Genomic DNA, 20,028 nt, shown 5'->3' on the forward strand with positions numbered 1-20,028 from the left:
AGCTGAGAAAGTGTTTACTGCTGAGTTACTTGTTGTTACTGCGTTACCTGTGGACATGTGCAGCTTCCTAACATTTTAAATTGCATCTTTATTTTTACCGTCTATTTTATTTTGGTTTCAAGGGTCTGTAAATAACAAAAAAGAACCATAGTGTATGTGTGACTTGTGTCTGGAAAACTTGCTAAATGTATTTTATACATGTGCAGACAGAAACACATGCAGACAATGGTCCATTCTGCTTTCAAATACAATTGTCTTCTTTTACTTTGTAAAAGGACAGCTGAAAGGTAATACAAAGGGGGGGGTAAGGGTAGATAATAGGGAGGGGAAGGGTAGATAATAGGGAGGGAGGGGAAGGGTAGATAATAGGGAGGGAGGGGAAGGGTAGATAATGGGGGGGAGCGGCAGAGGAAGGGTAGATAATGGGGGGGTGGCATTTTAAACTTCGTCCCAGGCGGCATTATGTCTTGGGCCGGCCCTGAGACGACCCCACAAAATTTGAATATTAATTTAGGAAAAAAAGCCTGACTATAAGACTACCCTATAAGAAAAAAAGTTTTACTAGTAAATATTAATTCACATGTAAACTATTTTTTCATATTTCATAAAAACTATGATCGAGAAAAATGCATTTTTTGTATTTCCTTTTATTTGCCAACCTGCCCTCAGATATGCCTTATACCCCCCTAAATGGCACTCTGCCTCCCAGATATGCCTTTTAACCCTCCTATATGCCACTCTACCCCCCCAGAAATGCCTTATACCCCCCTATATGCCACTCTGCCTCCCTGACAATCCTTTTAACCCCCTATATATCAGTCTGCCTCCGTGGCAATCCTTTTAACCCCCTATATGCCACTCTGCCTCCCTGATATTCCTCTTAACCTTCTATATGCCACTCTGCCTCCCTGATATTGCTTTTAACCCCCTACATGACACTCTGCCTCCCTGATATTCTTTTTAACCTCTATATGCTACTCTGCCTCCAGAAAGCCCTTTAAAGCCCCCTCATACGCCACTCTTACCCTCCCCCGACTTACCAGTGCTTCTTTAGACTTCTTCCCATGCTCCAGATTCCTTGGTGTGTAGTGGAGGACCTAATTTGCTGCTGCCGGCACTTCCCCTGGAGCTTCTATGAATGAGCACCAGAAGGTCATGTGATATCACGGAAGCCCCAGCAGAAGTGGAGGTTGCAGCCAGAGAGGAAGATCCAGGTCCCCTGCAGTGTTGCAAATCGAGCAAATATGGTATTTTACACATCTGCTCGCTGTTGATAAATACCATCCCTAGCCCCCACAGCACAACCACTCCACAAAATCTAATTTAAGCGCAAATCGAAGTCGCTCAAATTCACATGTAATGACATTGTCTCTAGCAGTTCTGGAAGTAATTGTCAGAAATGGGTCAATCCAAATACTTTGATACCATCATATCACTTATTGAACCAGGCCTGATGGTATGAAGACGCTTTTGTAAAACAAAACCTTGAGGTAAAGTATCAGGATCACGTAGCATGCTAGTACATGAGCTGTAATCAGTGGCGTCTCCAACTTTCATGGAGGGGGCACATGAGGGGACAGGGACCAAAGTAGGGGGGGCAATTATAAAACAATACATATACACTATATATATATATATATATATATATATATATATATATATATATATATATATCTGTGTTAGACATGCATCTTTAACTACATAATATGTAGTTTTTTTAATATCTGTTTGAAATAAAGACCATGATCGCAACATGATTTTAAAATGAGAACAGCTGAACTATTTTTCATTCTTTAATATTAGACCCGGCTGCCAATATATATAAATATTAGACACTGCTGCTAGATTATTTATTAATATTAGACCCTGCTCGCTGCCAATATATTTTAATATTAGACCCTGCTGCCAATATACAGTATATAAACATTCCAGCCTGAGTCAACTTTGTCCCCAAACCACCCAGTGTGAGCCACCCCTGACCCAAAACATCTATCCCCCTTTTCTCACTACCCCTCCCACTTCTCACTATCTACCCTCATCTTTCCCTTCTCACTATCTACCCCGTCTTCCCCCTTCTTACTATCTACCTCTTCTTTCCCCTAGTCACTATCTTCCCTCTCTTCCCCTACCTCCCTTCATGAGGCGCCGGCACAGCGGCTGAGACAGAGGCCTCGCGGAAGAGACTCCTGCGCGTCAATCAGTGCTCTCTCACTGGTGCACAAGAAAAAAAATGAATGTACACCACTGGCTGTAATGTGGTTTTAGTGAAAATCATCAAATGATGAAGACTGTAGGCTTTCGGTTTATTTTTCAGTCTTAACTGAATGGTACAACATGCTAACCACAAACTAAAGGAGATCTAAAGGAATATTTACAGAGAACGTGGCTATGCTATACGGTTGTTTCTGTGCGTGCATATACACAAATATATGTGTAGAGTTAAAGAAAATGTGCGAAGAAAGAAATATGAATGTTGCCACAGAGACAATGAGTTGGGCAGATATATATTTCAGCTGATCGGTATGACTGTATAATATAGTTTTCATATAAAGTGACACTGTCAAAAACGCATCATATTTTTATTAGTCAAAAAAATAATCTTAGCCGTTATATAAATCAGATGACTGTTGAACATGACTATTGTCATTACTGATAATCTAACAAAAATAGTAAAAACATCACATTTTCAGGTGAGTGTGAGCATAGAATAAAACATACATACTTTAACTCAGATTTTGCAGGTTATGAGATGGTATCTGCATAGTTATGGTTTTAATTAACATTTTCTCTTTAAATTTATGACAATTTTTTTTACGTATTTTTTTTAACAAATATTTACAGTAACCACTAAGCTGCTAATAAACTCGTTTTGCTGTTCGTATTCCAAGTTAATATATATGGAACATTTAATGAATTTAGGTGCATAAAGTTGGTACATAGTGTTTAATTTGTCAGCGCCCCCACATTAAAGAGTTTCTGCATTAAGAGGTGGACAGCTCCTTGCTGTGTTAGATATCCACGAAGAGAAGTACCAAAACAAGAGTTAAGTGACTCATCTCGGTTTTAGGTGAAGTCTAGCCAGATACTAGCACTTGAATATGGGCATATAGTCTGCAGGGAAACATTTACTGATAAAAATTAAATCACAAGAAGCAGGGACTCGGGAGTGATTGAGTATTTGCGATGAGCGCCTCATACAAACTGTTTGATATGCATGAACGGCGGGAAAAAGCACCTCCCCTCTTGGAGGATAGCCGAGACAGTATAAAACCACTCAGTGGAGGAAAGAGCCGCATAAAAGCTTAATTTGCTATTTAGACTGAACAACCTATAGTTCATAAATATATTTCAAAGGTAATAGTACATAATCTGCATTAAGAAGTTATCCAGGGTTTGTTCTTATTACACGCGAGACGTGGTATGTAGGTTTTGCATTGTTGAGTTTTAATTGCCGCTGTTGACTGACTGAAGAGCAAGGATTCGTTACCTTAAATGCCAGGGCAATATTATTATAACAAAATTTAGGGCCGTACAGTGAATGACATTTGCAGTGCCGAAGAGCTGAAGAAGGAGATTTCATAAGAACCACCCTTCTCTGTTGGTGTTCGTTAAGGATGCAGTATACGCGTCGGAGTTTCTAAGACGAGTTGATTCCTCTGATGCACGATCACTGGTGAAGAGGATGATTACCGGACAGATATCGTCAAATAGTACCCTGATACAGCTTAATGGAAGTAATCTAAAATCAAGCGTGTTACCAGAGGCTGGTGTATCCAATGACCGTCAAATGGCAGCTTATATTATTCGCTGCGTTATTCCTTCTTTGTACCTGATAATTATTATGGTTGGGCTTCTGGGCAACATTACTCTGGTGAAGATTTTTATTACCAACAGTGCAATGAGAAGTGTGCCAAACATTTTTATTTCCAGCTTGGCAGTCGGGGACCTGTTACTGTTGGCCACCTGTGTGCCTGTGGACGCCTTCCGCTTCTTCTTTGAGGAGTGGATGCTCGGGGAAGTGTGCTGCAAGCTCATTCCAGCCATTCAACTCACCTCTGTAGGAGTGTCGGTCTTCACACTGACTGCACTCAGCGCTGACAGGTAAAAGTGGCATCTACTTTCTTAAGCATTATATAATACTAATAGCAATCCCTATTGTAAATGTTTGACTAAGTATTCATACAAGTGTTATTTTAACCATTGTTCTAGAAGCCATTATGTTCTCATTAAAATTGTTTGTGTGCCCAGTAAATTGATAAACAGGTCCATCCATTTTGAGCATTAAGTTATTATTACAGACCGTTCCCATCTAGTGCCTTGGAAGTGTTTGATGTTGGATTGAGTCTGTACTGTATAGCAGAATCATGTCCACAAATCTCAACACTGGGTATACATAACAAATATTTTTATTTCACGCCTAGTAATACTGGCAAGCAGTCCGCTTGCTTTGATAGTAAAGTGTTCCCCAATATTCACAGATTTTAAAAAATCTAATACCAGAAGTATAATTCTGTGTGTGGGGTTGGATTTTATATGTAGTTTGCATGCACAAGAATTTACCCTTCTTTTTTTTGTTTGTTGTTTTATTATTAAGTCTTTGTTTCTTAAATACTGCTAACACCAACCTAATGAATAACATTAGAATTATGTACAATGTAAATTCTTTGCATATAATTGCACCCAAATATATGAGTTTATGTTAAGCCTAAAAATAATACATTCATATGGCCATTGTTTATCACTGTAGATGTTACACAGAAATACTAAACACACAGTGGGATCTTGTGATAATGTTACCATTTCATTGTGTCAGCAAGTGAAATGGTAACATTATCACAAGATAATCTTGTTTTTATTTCCTTTCATTTGCCAACCTGACCCCATTTATGCACATTTGACTCCAGTTATGCACATCTGCCCCAGGCTTGCCACTCTGACCTCTAATATACCACTCTAATAACCCCCTAGACTGACCAATGCATTCTCAGACTTGCCCCTGTACTCCAGACTCACTGGTATCTAGTGGGGTAACCCAGTGGATGTCTGCGTGATGCGCGTAGACTACCTCTGCTGCTGCCCGGCACTTCCGCCTTCTATGACGGAGCATATGACGGCTAAAGTGCTGGGCAGCAGGGGAGGTTGTCCACCGGCTGTCCCACTGGACACCAGGGAGTCTAGGGGGTATTAATTTTCTCTTAAATTAAACTTATTTTCTGAAATTGAGAAGGACAGTCTCATATCAACCTTATTACCATATTTCTACTATATTATATAAACAATTTATATAAATACATTTTGAATTACGAAGTATAATCACACCTTTATTGACGCATGCACTGAATGACCTAGACCATTGGCATAATCTGCTACTTAATTTTGCAGGCAGGGTGAGTTTGATAGAAACATAGAATTTGATGGTAGATAAGAACCATTTGACCTAGTCTTCCCATTTTTCCTGACTCAAATACAAGTAGCGTATTGCCATTTCAAAACCATTTTTCCAAATCTGGTCATCCTGCGCCATGCCCTATAAGAGACATCTTTGAAGCCAGCCAATTAAATTTGCCCGCATCAAACCATATATTTTTTAAAACAAGACACTCCAGGGTATTTCAAAGGCTGGTATTTTAACACTTGCCATTTACTTATTGTTACACACATTGTACTTCAGGTATGAATTTACCTGGTATATCTCACTGTCAAACTACACCTCAATATCAAGGCATTGGAGCAACACCTTTGGGTAAAGAAAGCAATCATTGATCACTTTCTACGCTCGTTTAACCCTATGACATGCCAGGCACGCACTAGTCCTAAACTTGATTTTCTTTCTGTGACGTCCCTGGTATGTCATTGGTCATTAAGGGGTTTTAATGTTTCTATCACATCTCCTCTTTCTATTATTTCCTCCAAGCCATAAGTATTCAGTTCCCTTAGTCTTTCCTGGCTTTTTACCCTGCAGACTATTCACCACCTCTGAACTCTCTTCAAAATGGCAATACCCTTCTGGAGATCGGGGTCTCCAGAACTGTACACAATACTACTCTTCCTGCCACTAATACTCAACCTATACAACCTAACTTGCTTTTTTGTGATGCTCTATTGCATTGTTTATTGCACTCTGCTGATATGAGCATCTTAGTCATGTTCAGTAAGTGAATTATCAAACTCTTCTTATATTTTGCCACTACAATAGCAGTGAGATGTAGGAGAGCTTCCATTGGGTCAGCAGTTAGATAATTTCCTGGTGGTAATATTTAATATCTTTGACCAGAATGGTATAATTTTTTTCCCAGTCTCGTCAGATGTGTATAAAGGAATTTGGTTCTTTTCCGTATCTCCAGCACTGGGGTGTGTGGGAAGATTTTGTGCAAAACTATTCAGGTGCGGTACCACATCACCATTAACTTGCTGATTCCTTTATGCAATTACTTATTATAGTATAGTATATTTCAATCTTGGTGCGGATTTATTCCACATGTAGCGTGCAATTATGCCTTTTATCCTGGCCCAAAACTCCTTCGGGATCCGCACTGGTAGAGTTTAAAGGGTTTTCAATATTCTTGGTAATTTATTTTGATTATGTTTATGCTCCTGTCGATGTGAAGTGTGGTAAAGAACACTGTGCCAGAACTATCGATTAGAGATGCAAAGTTAAGGTCAAAGACCCTTGCAGGCAGGTTTACCCCAAGATATTTCAAATGGTTGTGGCACCAGCAAAAAGAGAAATTACGTTGGAGCATTGTTTTTCCCTCTCCAATACATTTGTAATCAGGATTTTGTGTAATTGACTTTCAAGTTTGTGAGTTTCCCATTTTTGCCAAACCTGTCCAGCAGAATTGTGAGTGCCACATGTGGGTTGGTTACTGCAAATATCATGCGGATATTCTACAATCCTTACTTTCCCTTCTGCTACTGCAAGACCCCTGATATCTGCACAAAGTAATGCCTAGAAAAGTCCAATCCATCTGACAATTAGGTGTTCCTTGCATTTGCAAGATGGATTGTATTTAGAATTTTGGTGATATTGTCAATTGCCTTTAGACCAGGGATGAATCCCACTTGGTCAGGATGAATGAGGAATGGCAGAAACCTCTTAATTCTGTTTTAGCAAACATTTTCAACTCGTGATATGACCATTTGTGGTGTCAAGTAATCTGGAAAAGTTTTATAATAAAGCAGTCCAAACCCATCAGGTCCTATTCTTTTATTGCTGGACAGATTTTTTTTATTACTTCTAACAATTCTTCTAGAAGGGACCTCCATAGACTCTGCATCTTCCTGACAGAGTAAATATTCAGGTATGTTTTTATTAAAGTCTCCCTCTCAGTGCTTGAATGAGAATATGAACTTGAATATGTACAGAGGACTTACCTTGCACCCAGACTGCACTCAGCATCTAATGTCTCCAGGGGAGGGCTGGCAGCTTAAGGCCTGGGGGGCAAGTCTAGTCAACTGGCCCATTGCACCATCAAAGCGGCTGCGAGCGACATTGAAAGCGGCCGTCGTGCGGCAGTCACTCCACCAGCGCCTAATGAAATTAAAGTGGCCGGCGTGGCCGTTGGGTCTGACTGCCGCATGATGCAGGGGCGTACCTAGAGTATTTGGCACCTGTGGCAGATCCTGTATGTGGCACCCCCCCACACACACACTTTAAAACTGCATAGTTTCTATGGTTAGGCAAACATTGACAGGGGTACAGCATAATTGTTATCATTATATACTTAGGGATTATGCGGTACCACCGTCAATGTGTGCCTATACATTGAGCCAGATACTGACAATACTGCAGCATAACCCCTATCACTATATACTAAGCCAAACATTGATGTGGTGTAGGCTTACCACTTTAGTGACTGGCATAGTATATAGTAGGGATGCACCGAAATGAAAATTCTGGACTGAAACTGAAAATTCAGCATTCACTTGGCCAAAACGAAAAAAAAAACCCAAAAAAACTTTAAAATACTTTATTAAAAGTAACACCAAAATTAGACGAAAAAAATCAATAACAATATTAACATATATATATATACATATACATATATATATATATATATATATATATATATATATACACACACACACACATATATATAACAACAATCACAATCCTATCATGCCCAGGTTCTAGCATGTGCTTCATTCACAAACATTCAGCGTAACACCCATCACTCTCACACACTTACATTCAGCATAACATCCATCACTCTCACACACTTACATTCAGCATAACACCCATCACTCTCACACATTTACTAATCCACTCTCCCTGAATCTTCCTCTTCTTCCTCTTCCTCTTCTTCCTCTTCCTCTTCTTCCTCTTCCTCTTCCTCTTCTTCCTCTTCCTCTTCTTCCTCTTCTTCCTCTTCCTCTTCTTCTTCTTCTTCTTCCCCCGCCAGGTACGCTACTGGCATGACGGCCGCATTCAATCCTGCTCGCAGCCACTTAGTGTTTAACTTTGCGGCTGCATTGAATGCTCGTCTGCCGGCAATTGCCCCCCCGGCCCAGCCCGCCCCTGAATGTCTCCTCTTGATCCTTCCATTTCTTACCCACCCACCCCTTTTTGTATTGATTTAGATGTGATTCCCCCACCACCCTGTTGTGTGCTTATAACCCTCAGCCGCCCCCTTTTTGTATTATTAAATTGTTGCCCCAAGGCATCCCCCCCTTTGCATATGGGTCCCCTTCCACCTCAAGTATTTTTTTAAATACTTTTTTTGCCGGCTTCTTCCCCTGCCGACCACTCTCCTCTGACATGCTCTTCTCCCTGTCACGAGGAACTCTTCTGTGTGAGCGTCATGTCACATTGCGTCACGTTGCATCTTCAAAGGGGCGGGATGAAGAGCCTCATTAAGGCTCTGGGCGACATGGTACCTGCACACCTGCATGAACAAGGCGGAGTCACAGGAAGTGACGTCACATCACGTGAGACGCTGTGAGGGAACAACTCGAGGGCAGCCTTGCGGGACTGCGTGGGAAATCAGGTAAGGAGGTGGGCGTGATTGACCACAAATGTGGTGGGAGCGTGCGGGATTGGCCACAAATGTGGCGGGAGCAGGCGGGAGCGCAACACCCACATTGCGGGAGCGGGCGGGAGCGGGATTCAAAACAGCGGGAGTGGGATTCAAAAAGCAGTCCCGCGCAGGGCTCTACTGCATACCTCCCACTGCTATCACGGTCCTGGTATGCGGCCACACAATCCTGATGGCCCAATACACAAGGAAGTGTGGTTACTCTGCATCTGTTCCTGTGTCTCCGCTCTTGCACGGTGACTCCTGCAATACCATCATCGGGCGCTCTGGGTCGTTATAGTCGTCTGTATTAACCCAGTACGTGCCACGCAGTGGCGGTTGTAACCGAGGCATTTCAGCGACACCATTGCAGTAGGAAGCAATCGTTGCTCATCTGCCGCCATACAGTGTATGGTGGATGTTGATGCCCTGGGGAGAGGCCAGACATGGCCCCTAATGATGATCTCGGTGTTGTTGAATGCATCGACATTTAAGCGTAGATCACTTTCTAAGCTTGATTAATTAAATTACGTGCCATTTACGTAAATGATTAGTCTCACCTCAAATAATATGGGATTTCTGTTATAAACCTTATAGTTTTCAATATTAAATTATCAGTTCTTCATTTTTCAAATAAATAGTGAGAGGAAAAAAAAATAAACAAACAAAAAATAAATAAATAAATAAACCAAATATGCATCGTAAAGAAAATACCACACCACAGAATGAGTGATATATGTTTTGTTATAACTCTTATGACTTATCTATCTATATATTATTTATATTGTGCTGTGGTTATGAGTTTTATATTTTATAACCTCTAATTTAATTAGAATTTATCAAAACTTACCAAAGTGCTAAGTTATACAAAAGAAATTTTTTTTTTTATATAATATTACAATTCAGTTTCCTTTTATGATATTATGCCGCAATTTTTATGTTATTCATGTTCAAGAATATATTACAATTCTTGTTATTCGTGTGTTCAGAAGTATATTACCGTATTTGCTCGATTATAAGACGACCCTGATTATAAGACGACCCCCCATAATCTGAATATTAACTTAGGAAAAAAAGAAAAAGCCTGAATATAAGACGACCCTAAAGGAAAAAAGTTTTACCAGTAAATGTTAATTCATGTAAACTATTTTTTTTAATAAAAGCTATGATTGAGAAAAATATTTTTTTTTTGTTTTTATTTCTTGTATTTTCCAACCTGTCCCCCAGTTACGCACATCTGCCCCCAGGCTTGCCACACCAATATGGCACTGTGGCCCATGATATGCCTTTTAACCCTCTATATGCCACTGTGCCCCATGGTATGCCTTTTGACCCCCTATGTGCCACTCTGCCTCCAGAAATGCCTTATACCCCTATATGCCACTCTGGCATTTAGGGGGTTAAAAGGCATATTATGGGGCAGAGTGGCATATAGGGAGGTATAAGGCATTTCAGGAGGCAGAGTGCACTATTAAATGCCCCCTTAACGCCACTCTGCCTCCTGAAATGCCTTATACCTCCCTATATGCCACTCTGCCCCATAATATGCCTTTTAACCCCCTAAGTGCCAGAGTGGCATATAGGGGTGTAAGGCATTCCAGAAATGCCCTACACACACACACACACACACACACACACACACTTACTTACCGGTGCTTCCAATTTCCTGCTGTATTGCCGGGGCAGCGGGTTGACGTCTCATTCCGCGGCAGCCGGAAGGAGGTGGAGTTGGCAGCGGGGTTTGTATGCGTCCGTCGCAAATACCTTCCCCGGCTGTCAGAGATCAGGAACTCTGGAACTCTGATCTCTGACAGTCGGGGAAGGTATTTGCGACGGACGCATACAAACCCCCGCTGCCAACTTCACCTCCGGAAGCACCGGTAAGTGTGTGTGTGGGGGGGGGGGGGGCGACGACAGGAGGATCCAGGTCCCCTGCAGCGGTGCGGGGGATCTGGATCTTAGTCTCCTAATCAGACCTCTATTTGAGGTCTGATTAGAAGACGACCCCGATTATAAGACGAGGGGTATTTTTCAGAGCATTTGCTCTGAAAAAAACCTCGTCTTATAATCGAGCAAATACGGTATATTCATATTAAGCTAACATTAATATGTACCACACCACAGCAAGTGATATATGTGTTTTGTAGTAACTCTTCTTATGACCTATCCATGTATATTATTTATACTATACTTATGAATTTTATAACCTCTAGTTTAATTTTAATTTATCAAAATTTACCAAAAGTGTTGTTATACAAAAAAAGAGAAAAAAAATTCTCCGTAACCCTTCCTACTTATCAACTCTACTGACAAAGTCCCCTTATATTCTCGATTCTTACGCTGACCATCTAGATTTTCATTTAACCATTCCCATGCCTTCTCTACTGTAACCAGGCTAAATGGCTGCTTTCCAACACTAATAATCAACTTGACTGGAAACCCCCAAGCGTATCTAATATGTCGGGACCTGAGGACCGCAGTCACTTCTTTTAAGGCCCTTCTTTTTTGACGAATGTCCAGAGATAAATCTTGGAAGAACAAACTATTATATCTCAGCAAAGATTCTGCAATATTTTTAGGTTTTAGTATCCTATGTACCCGTTCTATTATATCTTCCCTCTCTGCCTCCTGAATACCCATATTTCTAAATAAGCCAAGTAAATGATTTCTAATAAGTCTTGCTAAGTCTTTCTAAGAGTCTTGCTCTATTTTCTCTGATATACCGCATATTTTTAAATCCTTCTGCTGTATTCTGTCTTCGGTGTCCACCGATTTGAATTCAAGGGCCTCAATCTTATGTCTCATCTGAGTAAGTTCTTCTTTCATAGTTTTTAATTCAAATTCAACATATTCATTTTTTTGCTTATTTGTTTGAACTCGATTACCAAGTTTGAACAATTCCTCTTGCCATTCAATATGTAGTTTCACTAGTTCTTCCTTAAATAAAGTCAGCTGTGTCTCAATGCATTGCTGTAAATATTCCTGTGTAATAAAATGAGGTACTTCTGTGCTGGGGCTGAGAGATTATCTTCCAGATTCATCCATATTAATTTCAGATACACCAAGAGAAGTATTTCTAGAGTCCTCCATTTTTTTCAAACCTTGTGGTGAAAAGATTGATGCAATTTTTTCTCCCTTTTCCATTCCAGGTCTTTCTTTTCTCTCTTTTTACCTTTTACATCATCTTTTTTTGTTGTTGCCATTTTACTCCCTTTTTTCCATTACCTCTCCTGTTTATTTGTAGCTTTAAAGTTAAAGGAGTAAGTATACTATTTTAATGTATATTGTATTCACTGTTGTTAATTTTTATAGTATTGTTATTCAGTCTGCAGCGTGATTAATCCATCCATTTATCAATATAGTATCAATAAAATGTGAATACAAATCCTACCAAGAGCATTCAATTAACTTATGCTGCAATAAGGCCCAAGATCGTGGATTAACCATGAATCAGTTTGGAATCTTCTGACCAGTCCAATCCAATTTTGCAATACCACTTTCAGATTCCAGCATGTACTGGACTTAGCATGAAAGGAGTGTGATTGCTAACAGCAATCACACTCCTATCATGCCCAGGCTCTAGCATGTACTAGTTGCCTGGGCATGATAGGAGTGTGATTGCTGTTAGCAATAACAGATATATATATATATATATATATATGTATATATATATATTAATATTGTTATTGAATTTTTCTGTCCAATTTTGCTGTGTTACTTATTTTTAATCAAAGTTTAATCAAAGTTGATTGACTTTAAGCTGGTTGGAGGGAGATCTTTGATCTCTCCAACCGAGCCTGCTCCTCTAGCGGCGGACATTACTGTCCGTCTCTGGAGGGGTGCGTCCGTGGTGGCACCCCCCTGATGTGCGGCACCCGGTGCGACCCGCCCCCCGCCCCCCGCAAGGTACGCTACTGCATATATTATCTTCTCCAGATCTTCCCAGCAAAAATCCAACCTGATCTATGCGTATTAAATCTGAAATTACCCTTTATAGTTTCTTGGCTAATAGCTTGGAATATATCTTAGCATCTAAGTTAATCAATGCTGAAGATAGTTCTTAATAACTTTTGGCTGTCTATATTACCTGTGGAACTTCTAGATGAGCAGGGGGAATGAAACAGCTACCCTGCTTTCGGTCTTCTGCTGTTCGAGTTGGTAGAGGCTCCTGCATGGTATGGAAATTCGCATCTCTGCATCTGAGAGTCAGCAAATGCTCTGAAAAATACCCCTCATCTTATATATATCTCATAATCAGAAGAGGGGACCTGGATCCTCCTCTCTATAGGGTAGTCTTATATTGAGGCTTTTACTTTTTTTTTCTAAATTAATATTCAAATTTCGAGGGGTCGCCTTATAATCAGGCGAATACAAACATTCCAGCCAAGTTCTGAGTCACTCATTGCCGGGTCTGGTACTCGAGAGGTTAATGTAATCAGGATAGCCGGGTCTGGTACACGAGAGGTTACCGTAATCACGATAGCCGGGTCTGGTACACGAGAGGTTAACATAATCATGGTAGCCGGGTCTGCTACACGAGAGGTTAAAGGAATTCGCATCTGAGAGCACGTCTACACAGCACAATAACTGAGCACTGACAGAGTCTCAGTGCTCAGTGTTTTAATTGATCCCTAGTAGACACCACGCCCATGGGCGTGACGCTATGCAAGTGTGTTCCCTGCCATCAGTGTCGGGGAACACATAAAGTTAGTGAAGACGCGCGCGCGTCTAACAGAAGGCGTATGAGCAGTGGAGGCTGAGGAGGAGGAAACCGAGGACGCGAGGTGGGACCTGGTGTTCGGACCGAGTGGGTATTCAGGTGAGTTACTCCGCTGGACCCCGGGACCCTGACAGTTCCCCCTGCCAAGGAGAGGCCTCCGGACTCTCGAAGGACCGGGACGATCTGGACGGCGGCAATGAAAGGAAGATATAAGAGTGGGAGCATGGACCTCACCAGCGGGTTCCCATGAGTCCTCATCCGGTTCATACCCCTTCCATTGGATAAGGTATTGCAATTAGTTACGATGGTATTGGGAGTCCAAAATATCTTCGCCTTTATATTCAGGACTATTATCAATAATGATGGGAGGAGGGGGATTAGCTATCCAAGGTTTCACCAATGATACGTAAAACACCGGGTGGATGGACATAGAACTGGGTAGTTTCAATTCTATGGCTTTCGGGGAAATTATACGGGAGAAAGGAAAAGGACCCATAAATATGGGACTTAGCTTCTTAGAGGGACACGTAAGTTTCATGTGTCTGGTAGAAAGCCATACCTTTTCGCCAAGTTTGTATGAGAGTGCGGGGCAATGGTGTTGGTCTGCAAAGTATTTGTAGCGAAGTTGAGCCGAGGTCAAGGTATTGCGAAGCAGAGAGTAGGTATTGGTGAAGTGACATGCTCAGAGACTGAAGGCACTGGGCTGGAGATTGGTGACCCAGGTAACATAGAGGGATGGTATCTGTAGTTGTCGAAGAAGGGCGACATGTATATGGAATGGTGGGTATGATTATTGTGTGCAAATTTTGCCAAATTCTGCAATCATCCTGAAGGTGAGTGGTATAACAGCGGAGATATTGTTCTAATGTTTGGTTTGTACGCTCGGTCTGACCATTACTTTGTGGGTGAAAAGTCCAGAAATGAGAGGTAAATTGAGATCCTCGATTGGCGACGATGGTGTCGGGTAATGAAAATCCATGAAATCCATGGAGATATTAGCCCATGGTCTGGTAGGAGTAGCAAGAGGTTGTAGAAGGCCAGCTGGTTTATTATGAGATTCCTTGGACCGAGCACAGGTAGTGCAAGAGGATATGAACATTCTTATGTCTTCTTTTAGGTTTGGCCACCAGAAGGAACGTTGAATTAATTCTTGGGTTTGATTAAAAACACCGTGCCCGGCCAGAGGCGTGTCGTCTGGCAAGGTGGTCGCTGTTTTTGCACAATTCCGGCTACATATAACTTATCGTCCGGGCTCCCGTAACGTTAAAGCCGACTCCTTATCTCGCATGTACGACTCACCATCCACACCTGCTCCTAACCAAGCCACGGTCCTATCACCCAATCGTTTCATCGCAGTCACTCACTCTATGGGACTCCATTCGCAAGTACTCAGTTCATTCTCACTCCCCAAGAATCCCTGGACTGCAGTTTCGACAAGGACCATTTTATTGCGAAAGTTGCAGTCCAGGGATTCTTGGGGAGTGAGAATGAACTGAGTACATGCGAATGGAGTCGTCCTCTTCTCACTCCCGGCAGAAACGCCGGCACCGCTCGATGGCACATGAAGCAGCAGCTATGAGGGTGAGCGCCGACTGGATTCCGCTGCGTCGCTATGGCGACGCAGGACGCGATCACGTCCCGGACGTCGGGGAACGCCCCCCCGGGCTATTTAAACCTCTCTCACCATGTCCTCAGTGCTCAGTTATACTGGTGCTTCCTTTATCTCGTGAGCCCCTCCAGTATTCCAATTTGCTTATCTCGTTTATCCGGTATCCGACCCTGGTCTGCTTAACGGTTCTCGTGTACTTCTGGCATCCTGACTCTGGCTATCCTATGACTCTGTGTATCTCTGGCATCCTGACCCCGGCTCTCGCTACGACTTTGTGTACCTCTGGCATCCTGACCCTGGCTATCCATACCGACTTTGTGTACCTCTGGCTTCCTGACCCCGGCTATTTCAAAGGCTCCTGTGTATCTCTGGCATCCCGACCCTGGTCTACTAAGCGGCTTCGTTCTGACCACCCGTGCTTACAGTTACACTGCCAAGCGCCCTGTTACCCTCACCAGGCCCCTTATGTGTGTTCTGTTCTGAGCAAGTGTGTTCCATTCCTGCATTCCGGATTCCTCCTGGTAAGACGAACCTCACAGTGAGTGACTGCGATGAAATACACTGAAATGAAGTCCACAACTAGTAACGATGCAGTAAAAGTTGTTATTTATTGTTATTCAAAATGTATACAAAAATGCAATGCAGGACAGTGAAAGCAACCACTTCCACACATTTTGGATTACAATAAATAACTTTTACTGCATTGTTACCATTCATTAAATTTTGCTTTTGATTTCAGTGTGATACCCTTCACCATTTATTTTGTATACTTGTCTATACACTCACTGGCCACTTTATCAGGTACACCTTGCCAGTACGGGGTTGGACAGCCTTTTGCCTTCAGAACTGCCTTCATTCTTCATGGCATACTTTCTACAAGGTGCTGGAAACATTCCTTAGATATTTTGCTCCATATGTGCATGATGGCATCACGCAGTTGCTGTGGATTTGTTGGGTGCACATCCATGATACCAATCTCGCATTCCACCACATCCCAAAGGTGCTCTATTGGATTGAGATCAGGTGACTGTGGAAGCCACTAGACTGAAGTGAACTCATTGTCATGTTCAAGAAACCAGTTTGAGATGATGTGAGCTTTGTGACATGGTGCATTATACTGCTGGAAGTAGCCATCAGAAGATGGGTATACTCTGGTCATAAAGGGATGGACATGTCAGGTCAGCAACAATACTCAGGTAGGCTATTGTGTTTAAATTATGCTCAATTGGCACTAAGGTACCATTATACCATCACCACCAGCCAGAACCGTTGATACAAGGCAGGATGGATCCATGCTTTCATCTTGTTAACGCCAAAGTCTGAGCCTGCCATCTGAATGGCATAGCTGGAATCAGTACCAATGTAGAGATAGTGGAACAGCACTACAATATTTCTGGTGCTTGAACTGGGCTCCACCAGCACCCCAAAATATCACAAATAAAGTCGCTTAGCACTCCAGTAGTTGTAGTGAGTAGTGAGGTGTATTTAATTCAGCAACAAGGACAACGTTTCGACCTTACGGTCTTTATCACTGATATTTGACACAAAATACATTGTCTCTTTATATATTTGTAAATGATTGTTTTTCACATTTATGCAATTGTATCACTTTGTTATAAATGAATATATTCCCATGTGTATGGAATCACTTGTTTTGATCTGATGTTTGCATTGTCACTTTAAATTACACACATGGTTAATGATTGTTGCATTCACGTGTTTGCCATGGCTCGATAAAGACCATAAGGTCGAAACGTTGCCCTTGTTACTGAATTAAACATACCTCACTTAACTACTGGAGTGCTGAGCGACTTTATTTGTGATATAGCTGGACTCATCTGGCCAGGCAATTATTATTATTATCTTTTATTTATATAGCGCTAACAATTTACGCAGCACTTAATACAATACATATATTCAAGGGGTATAACAAGACGAGAATTGACAGACTAAGACAAACCAATACATTAGGTAAAGAGGGCCCTGCTCGCAATCTTGAGGGAATGGGGTGAGAACAAACATAAGGCACAGAGAAAGGGTAGAGAGGTAGTGTGGGGTTGTATCAGTGACAGGGAAGTTCTAGCTGCTAAGATGGTATGCTTCTCTGAAGAAGTGGGTTTTGAGATGTTTCTTGAATGTTGAAGATTCGGTGGAAGTAGATTCCAGAGATATGGGGCAGCTCGAGTGAAATCTTGTAGACGGGAAAAGGAAGAAGTGATAGGTGAGGAGGAGAGCCTTAGCTCACGGGAAGGATGTAAGGATCGAGTAGGAGAGCATTTGCTTATGAGAGCAGAAATGTATGGAGGAGCAGGGTTATGGAGGACCTTACTGTGAAGGAAAAAAATATTTGATCCCCTGCTGATTTTGTACGTTTACCCACTGACAAAGCATGATTGGTCTATAATTCTATTTAGGTTTATTTGAACAGTGAGATACAGAATAACAACAAAGAATCCAGAATTTGAAATAAGTTAGAAATTGATTTGCATTTTACTCAGTGAAATTAGTATTTGATCCCCTATCAGTCAGCAAGATGTCTAGCCCCCAGGTAGAGGGTTAAAAAGCATATTATGGGGAAGAGTGGCATATAGGGAGGTTTAAGGCATTCAGGAGGCAGAGTGGCATATAGAGGGTTAAAAAGGCATTTCTGGAGGCAGAGTGGCATTTAGGGGATTAAAAGGCATTTCACAGAGCACTCTACCTCCAGAAATGCCTTATGCCCCCCCATTTAACACTCCCCCACCCCCCCAAACTTACCGGTGCTTCTGACTTCCCTGTCATGTAGCCGGGGCAGCATGTAGATCCCACGCACTTAGGCTGCAGCCGGAAGGAGGCGTGGCTAGCAGCGGTGGTTGTCTGCGTCCATCGCGCAGACCTTCCCCGACTGTCAGAGATCAGAGTCCTCCGGTGCTGGGAACTCTGATGTCTGGCAGCCGGGGAAGGTCTGCGCGATGGACGCAGACAACCCCCGCTGCTAGCCACACCTCCTTCCTGCTGCAGCGGAAGTTGTCTACGTGAATCGCGTAGACATCTACACGCTGCCCCAGCTACACACCGGGGACTCAGAAGTACCGGTAAGTGGGGGGGGTGGAGACGGGAGGATCCAGGTCCCCTGCAGCTGAGGTCTGATTATAAGACGACCCCGATTATAAAACGAGGGGTATTTTTCAGAGGATTTGCTCTGAAAAAAACCTTGTCTTATAATCGAGCAAATGCGGTATATATATATATATATATATATATATATATATATATATTGACAAACCCTGTAGCACACAGGCCATAAATGTAACTTATAGGGATCTTAAGCATCCTCTAGGGCAATAAGGCTCAGGAACACATATTTGCAGCAAACTGTGATTTATTTGGTGGTGTGCAAAACACAAAATATCTCCAAAACAAACCTACACATCCCAAGGTATTTTAGATGGTGGTATTTTCACTCTTTCCATGCACTCTTTTTACCACCAGCCTTTGCCAAAGTTTGTGGCAGTCATGTGCTGGTGACTTGGTGGGATCCAGGGTCAAGATAGCTTGCAAGGTACTTTATGGTGAAGCAAGGAATATAACCACCACTACCAGGGCAACCATAATTGCCATTGGTGCTACCACTACCACACCTGACTCTACCACTACCATAAGCACTGGCAGCACTATCGAGAGCAAAGATGGGCTGCCAGTGACACTGTCAGATGATAGCAGAAGATCTATTATCGTTCCAGAGGTTAGTGAGGAAGAAGTGCCCAAGTGGAAAAGATATGGTAATTTTTTTTTATGTTTAGGACGACAATGACCAGGATTTAGATTATGAGCCAGACTTGGAGGAGTTAAGCGGGACATCTTCCAGTAATAATTTGTATGTTAGATGTGTTGCACCTTCAACTCTGCAGAAGCAACAACACGTCACGGGTTCCACTACATGCTCTGGCAGCACTGCCACCACCATCACAACCATCATGAGTACAATTATGCTTCTTTCTCCTTGATTGAGTGAGAGCCCCTGCCAGTGCCTGTCTGCCAGTGCCTGGACTGTGCCCTGCACCTGCATCTTAATTCCCTTTCTTACTCTGGGGAAATAATTCTTGTTTTTTCTAACATGGAGGGAGGATCTGTCTTGTGGCTGGATGTGTCTGTTAGCCAGTGCCTGGCTTATCCTGCCCTGTGCTCTGCCCCTCCGTGCCCTTCCTTATTCTGGGGGGACGAATTCTTATTTTTGCTACTATTGGGGGATTAGTCTTGCAGCTGTCTGCTGTCTGCCTGCCAGTGCCTGTCCTGGTCTGTGCCCTGCCCTGTGCCTCAACATCCTTCCTTGCTTCGGTGGATCAATTATTGTTCTATTTTCAAATGGTAGGTGGAGTCTATTCAGTCTGCTAGTACCTGCTCTGTTGATCTAGCTCAATCTTCTTTCTTAGTGAAAAGGAAAGAGTGATACTCAGCGCTTAAAATGAAAATGCCAGATATCTGGTGTAATGACACAACTTAAACAAGTATAATACCTTGGTGCTGCAGAACCAACACACTGACCACAAGTGTGTAAAGGATAATACACAAAACAAAGAAATAAAGTGCTGCGCAAAATTTACAAACGACACCACAATATGTGCGGAAATTAAATAATACTTAAATTCATTAAAATGGATTCTTCAATAGGTTCCTCTGTTGAGAAGCCCATAGAGCCCCTTCTG

General features: G+C 42.2%; 1 protein-coding gene across 1 annotated transcript in view; it reads left to right on the forward strand.

The window, feature by feature from the left end:
* Positions 1–20,028, forward strand: part of NMBR (neuromedin B receptor) — a 61,471-nt gene that overhangs the window by 8,047 nt on the left and 33,396 nt on the right. The window contains exon 2 of the mRNA XM_053460265.1: positions 3,614–4,101. Coding sequence (XP_053316240.1) covers positions 3,614–4,101 — 488 coding nt within the window. The remainder of the gene's footprint in view (positions 1–3,613; positions 4,102–20,028) is intronic.

This window comes from Spea bombifrons, chromosome 3, assembly GCF_027358695.1.
Source record: "Spea bombifrons isolate aSpeBom1 chromosome 3, aSpeBom1.2.pri, whole genome shotgun sequence".
NCBI classification, from domain to species: Eukaryota; Metazoa; Chordata; class Amphibia; order Anura; family Pelobatidae; genus Spea; species Spea bombifrons.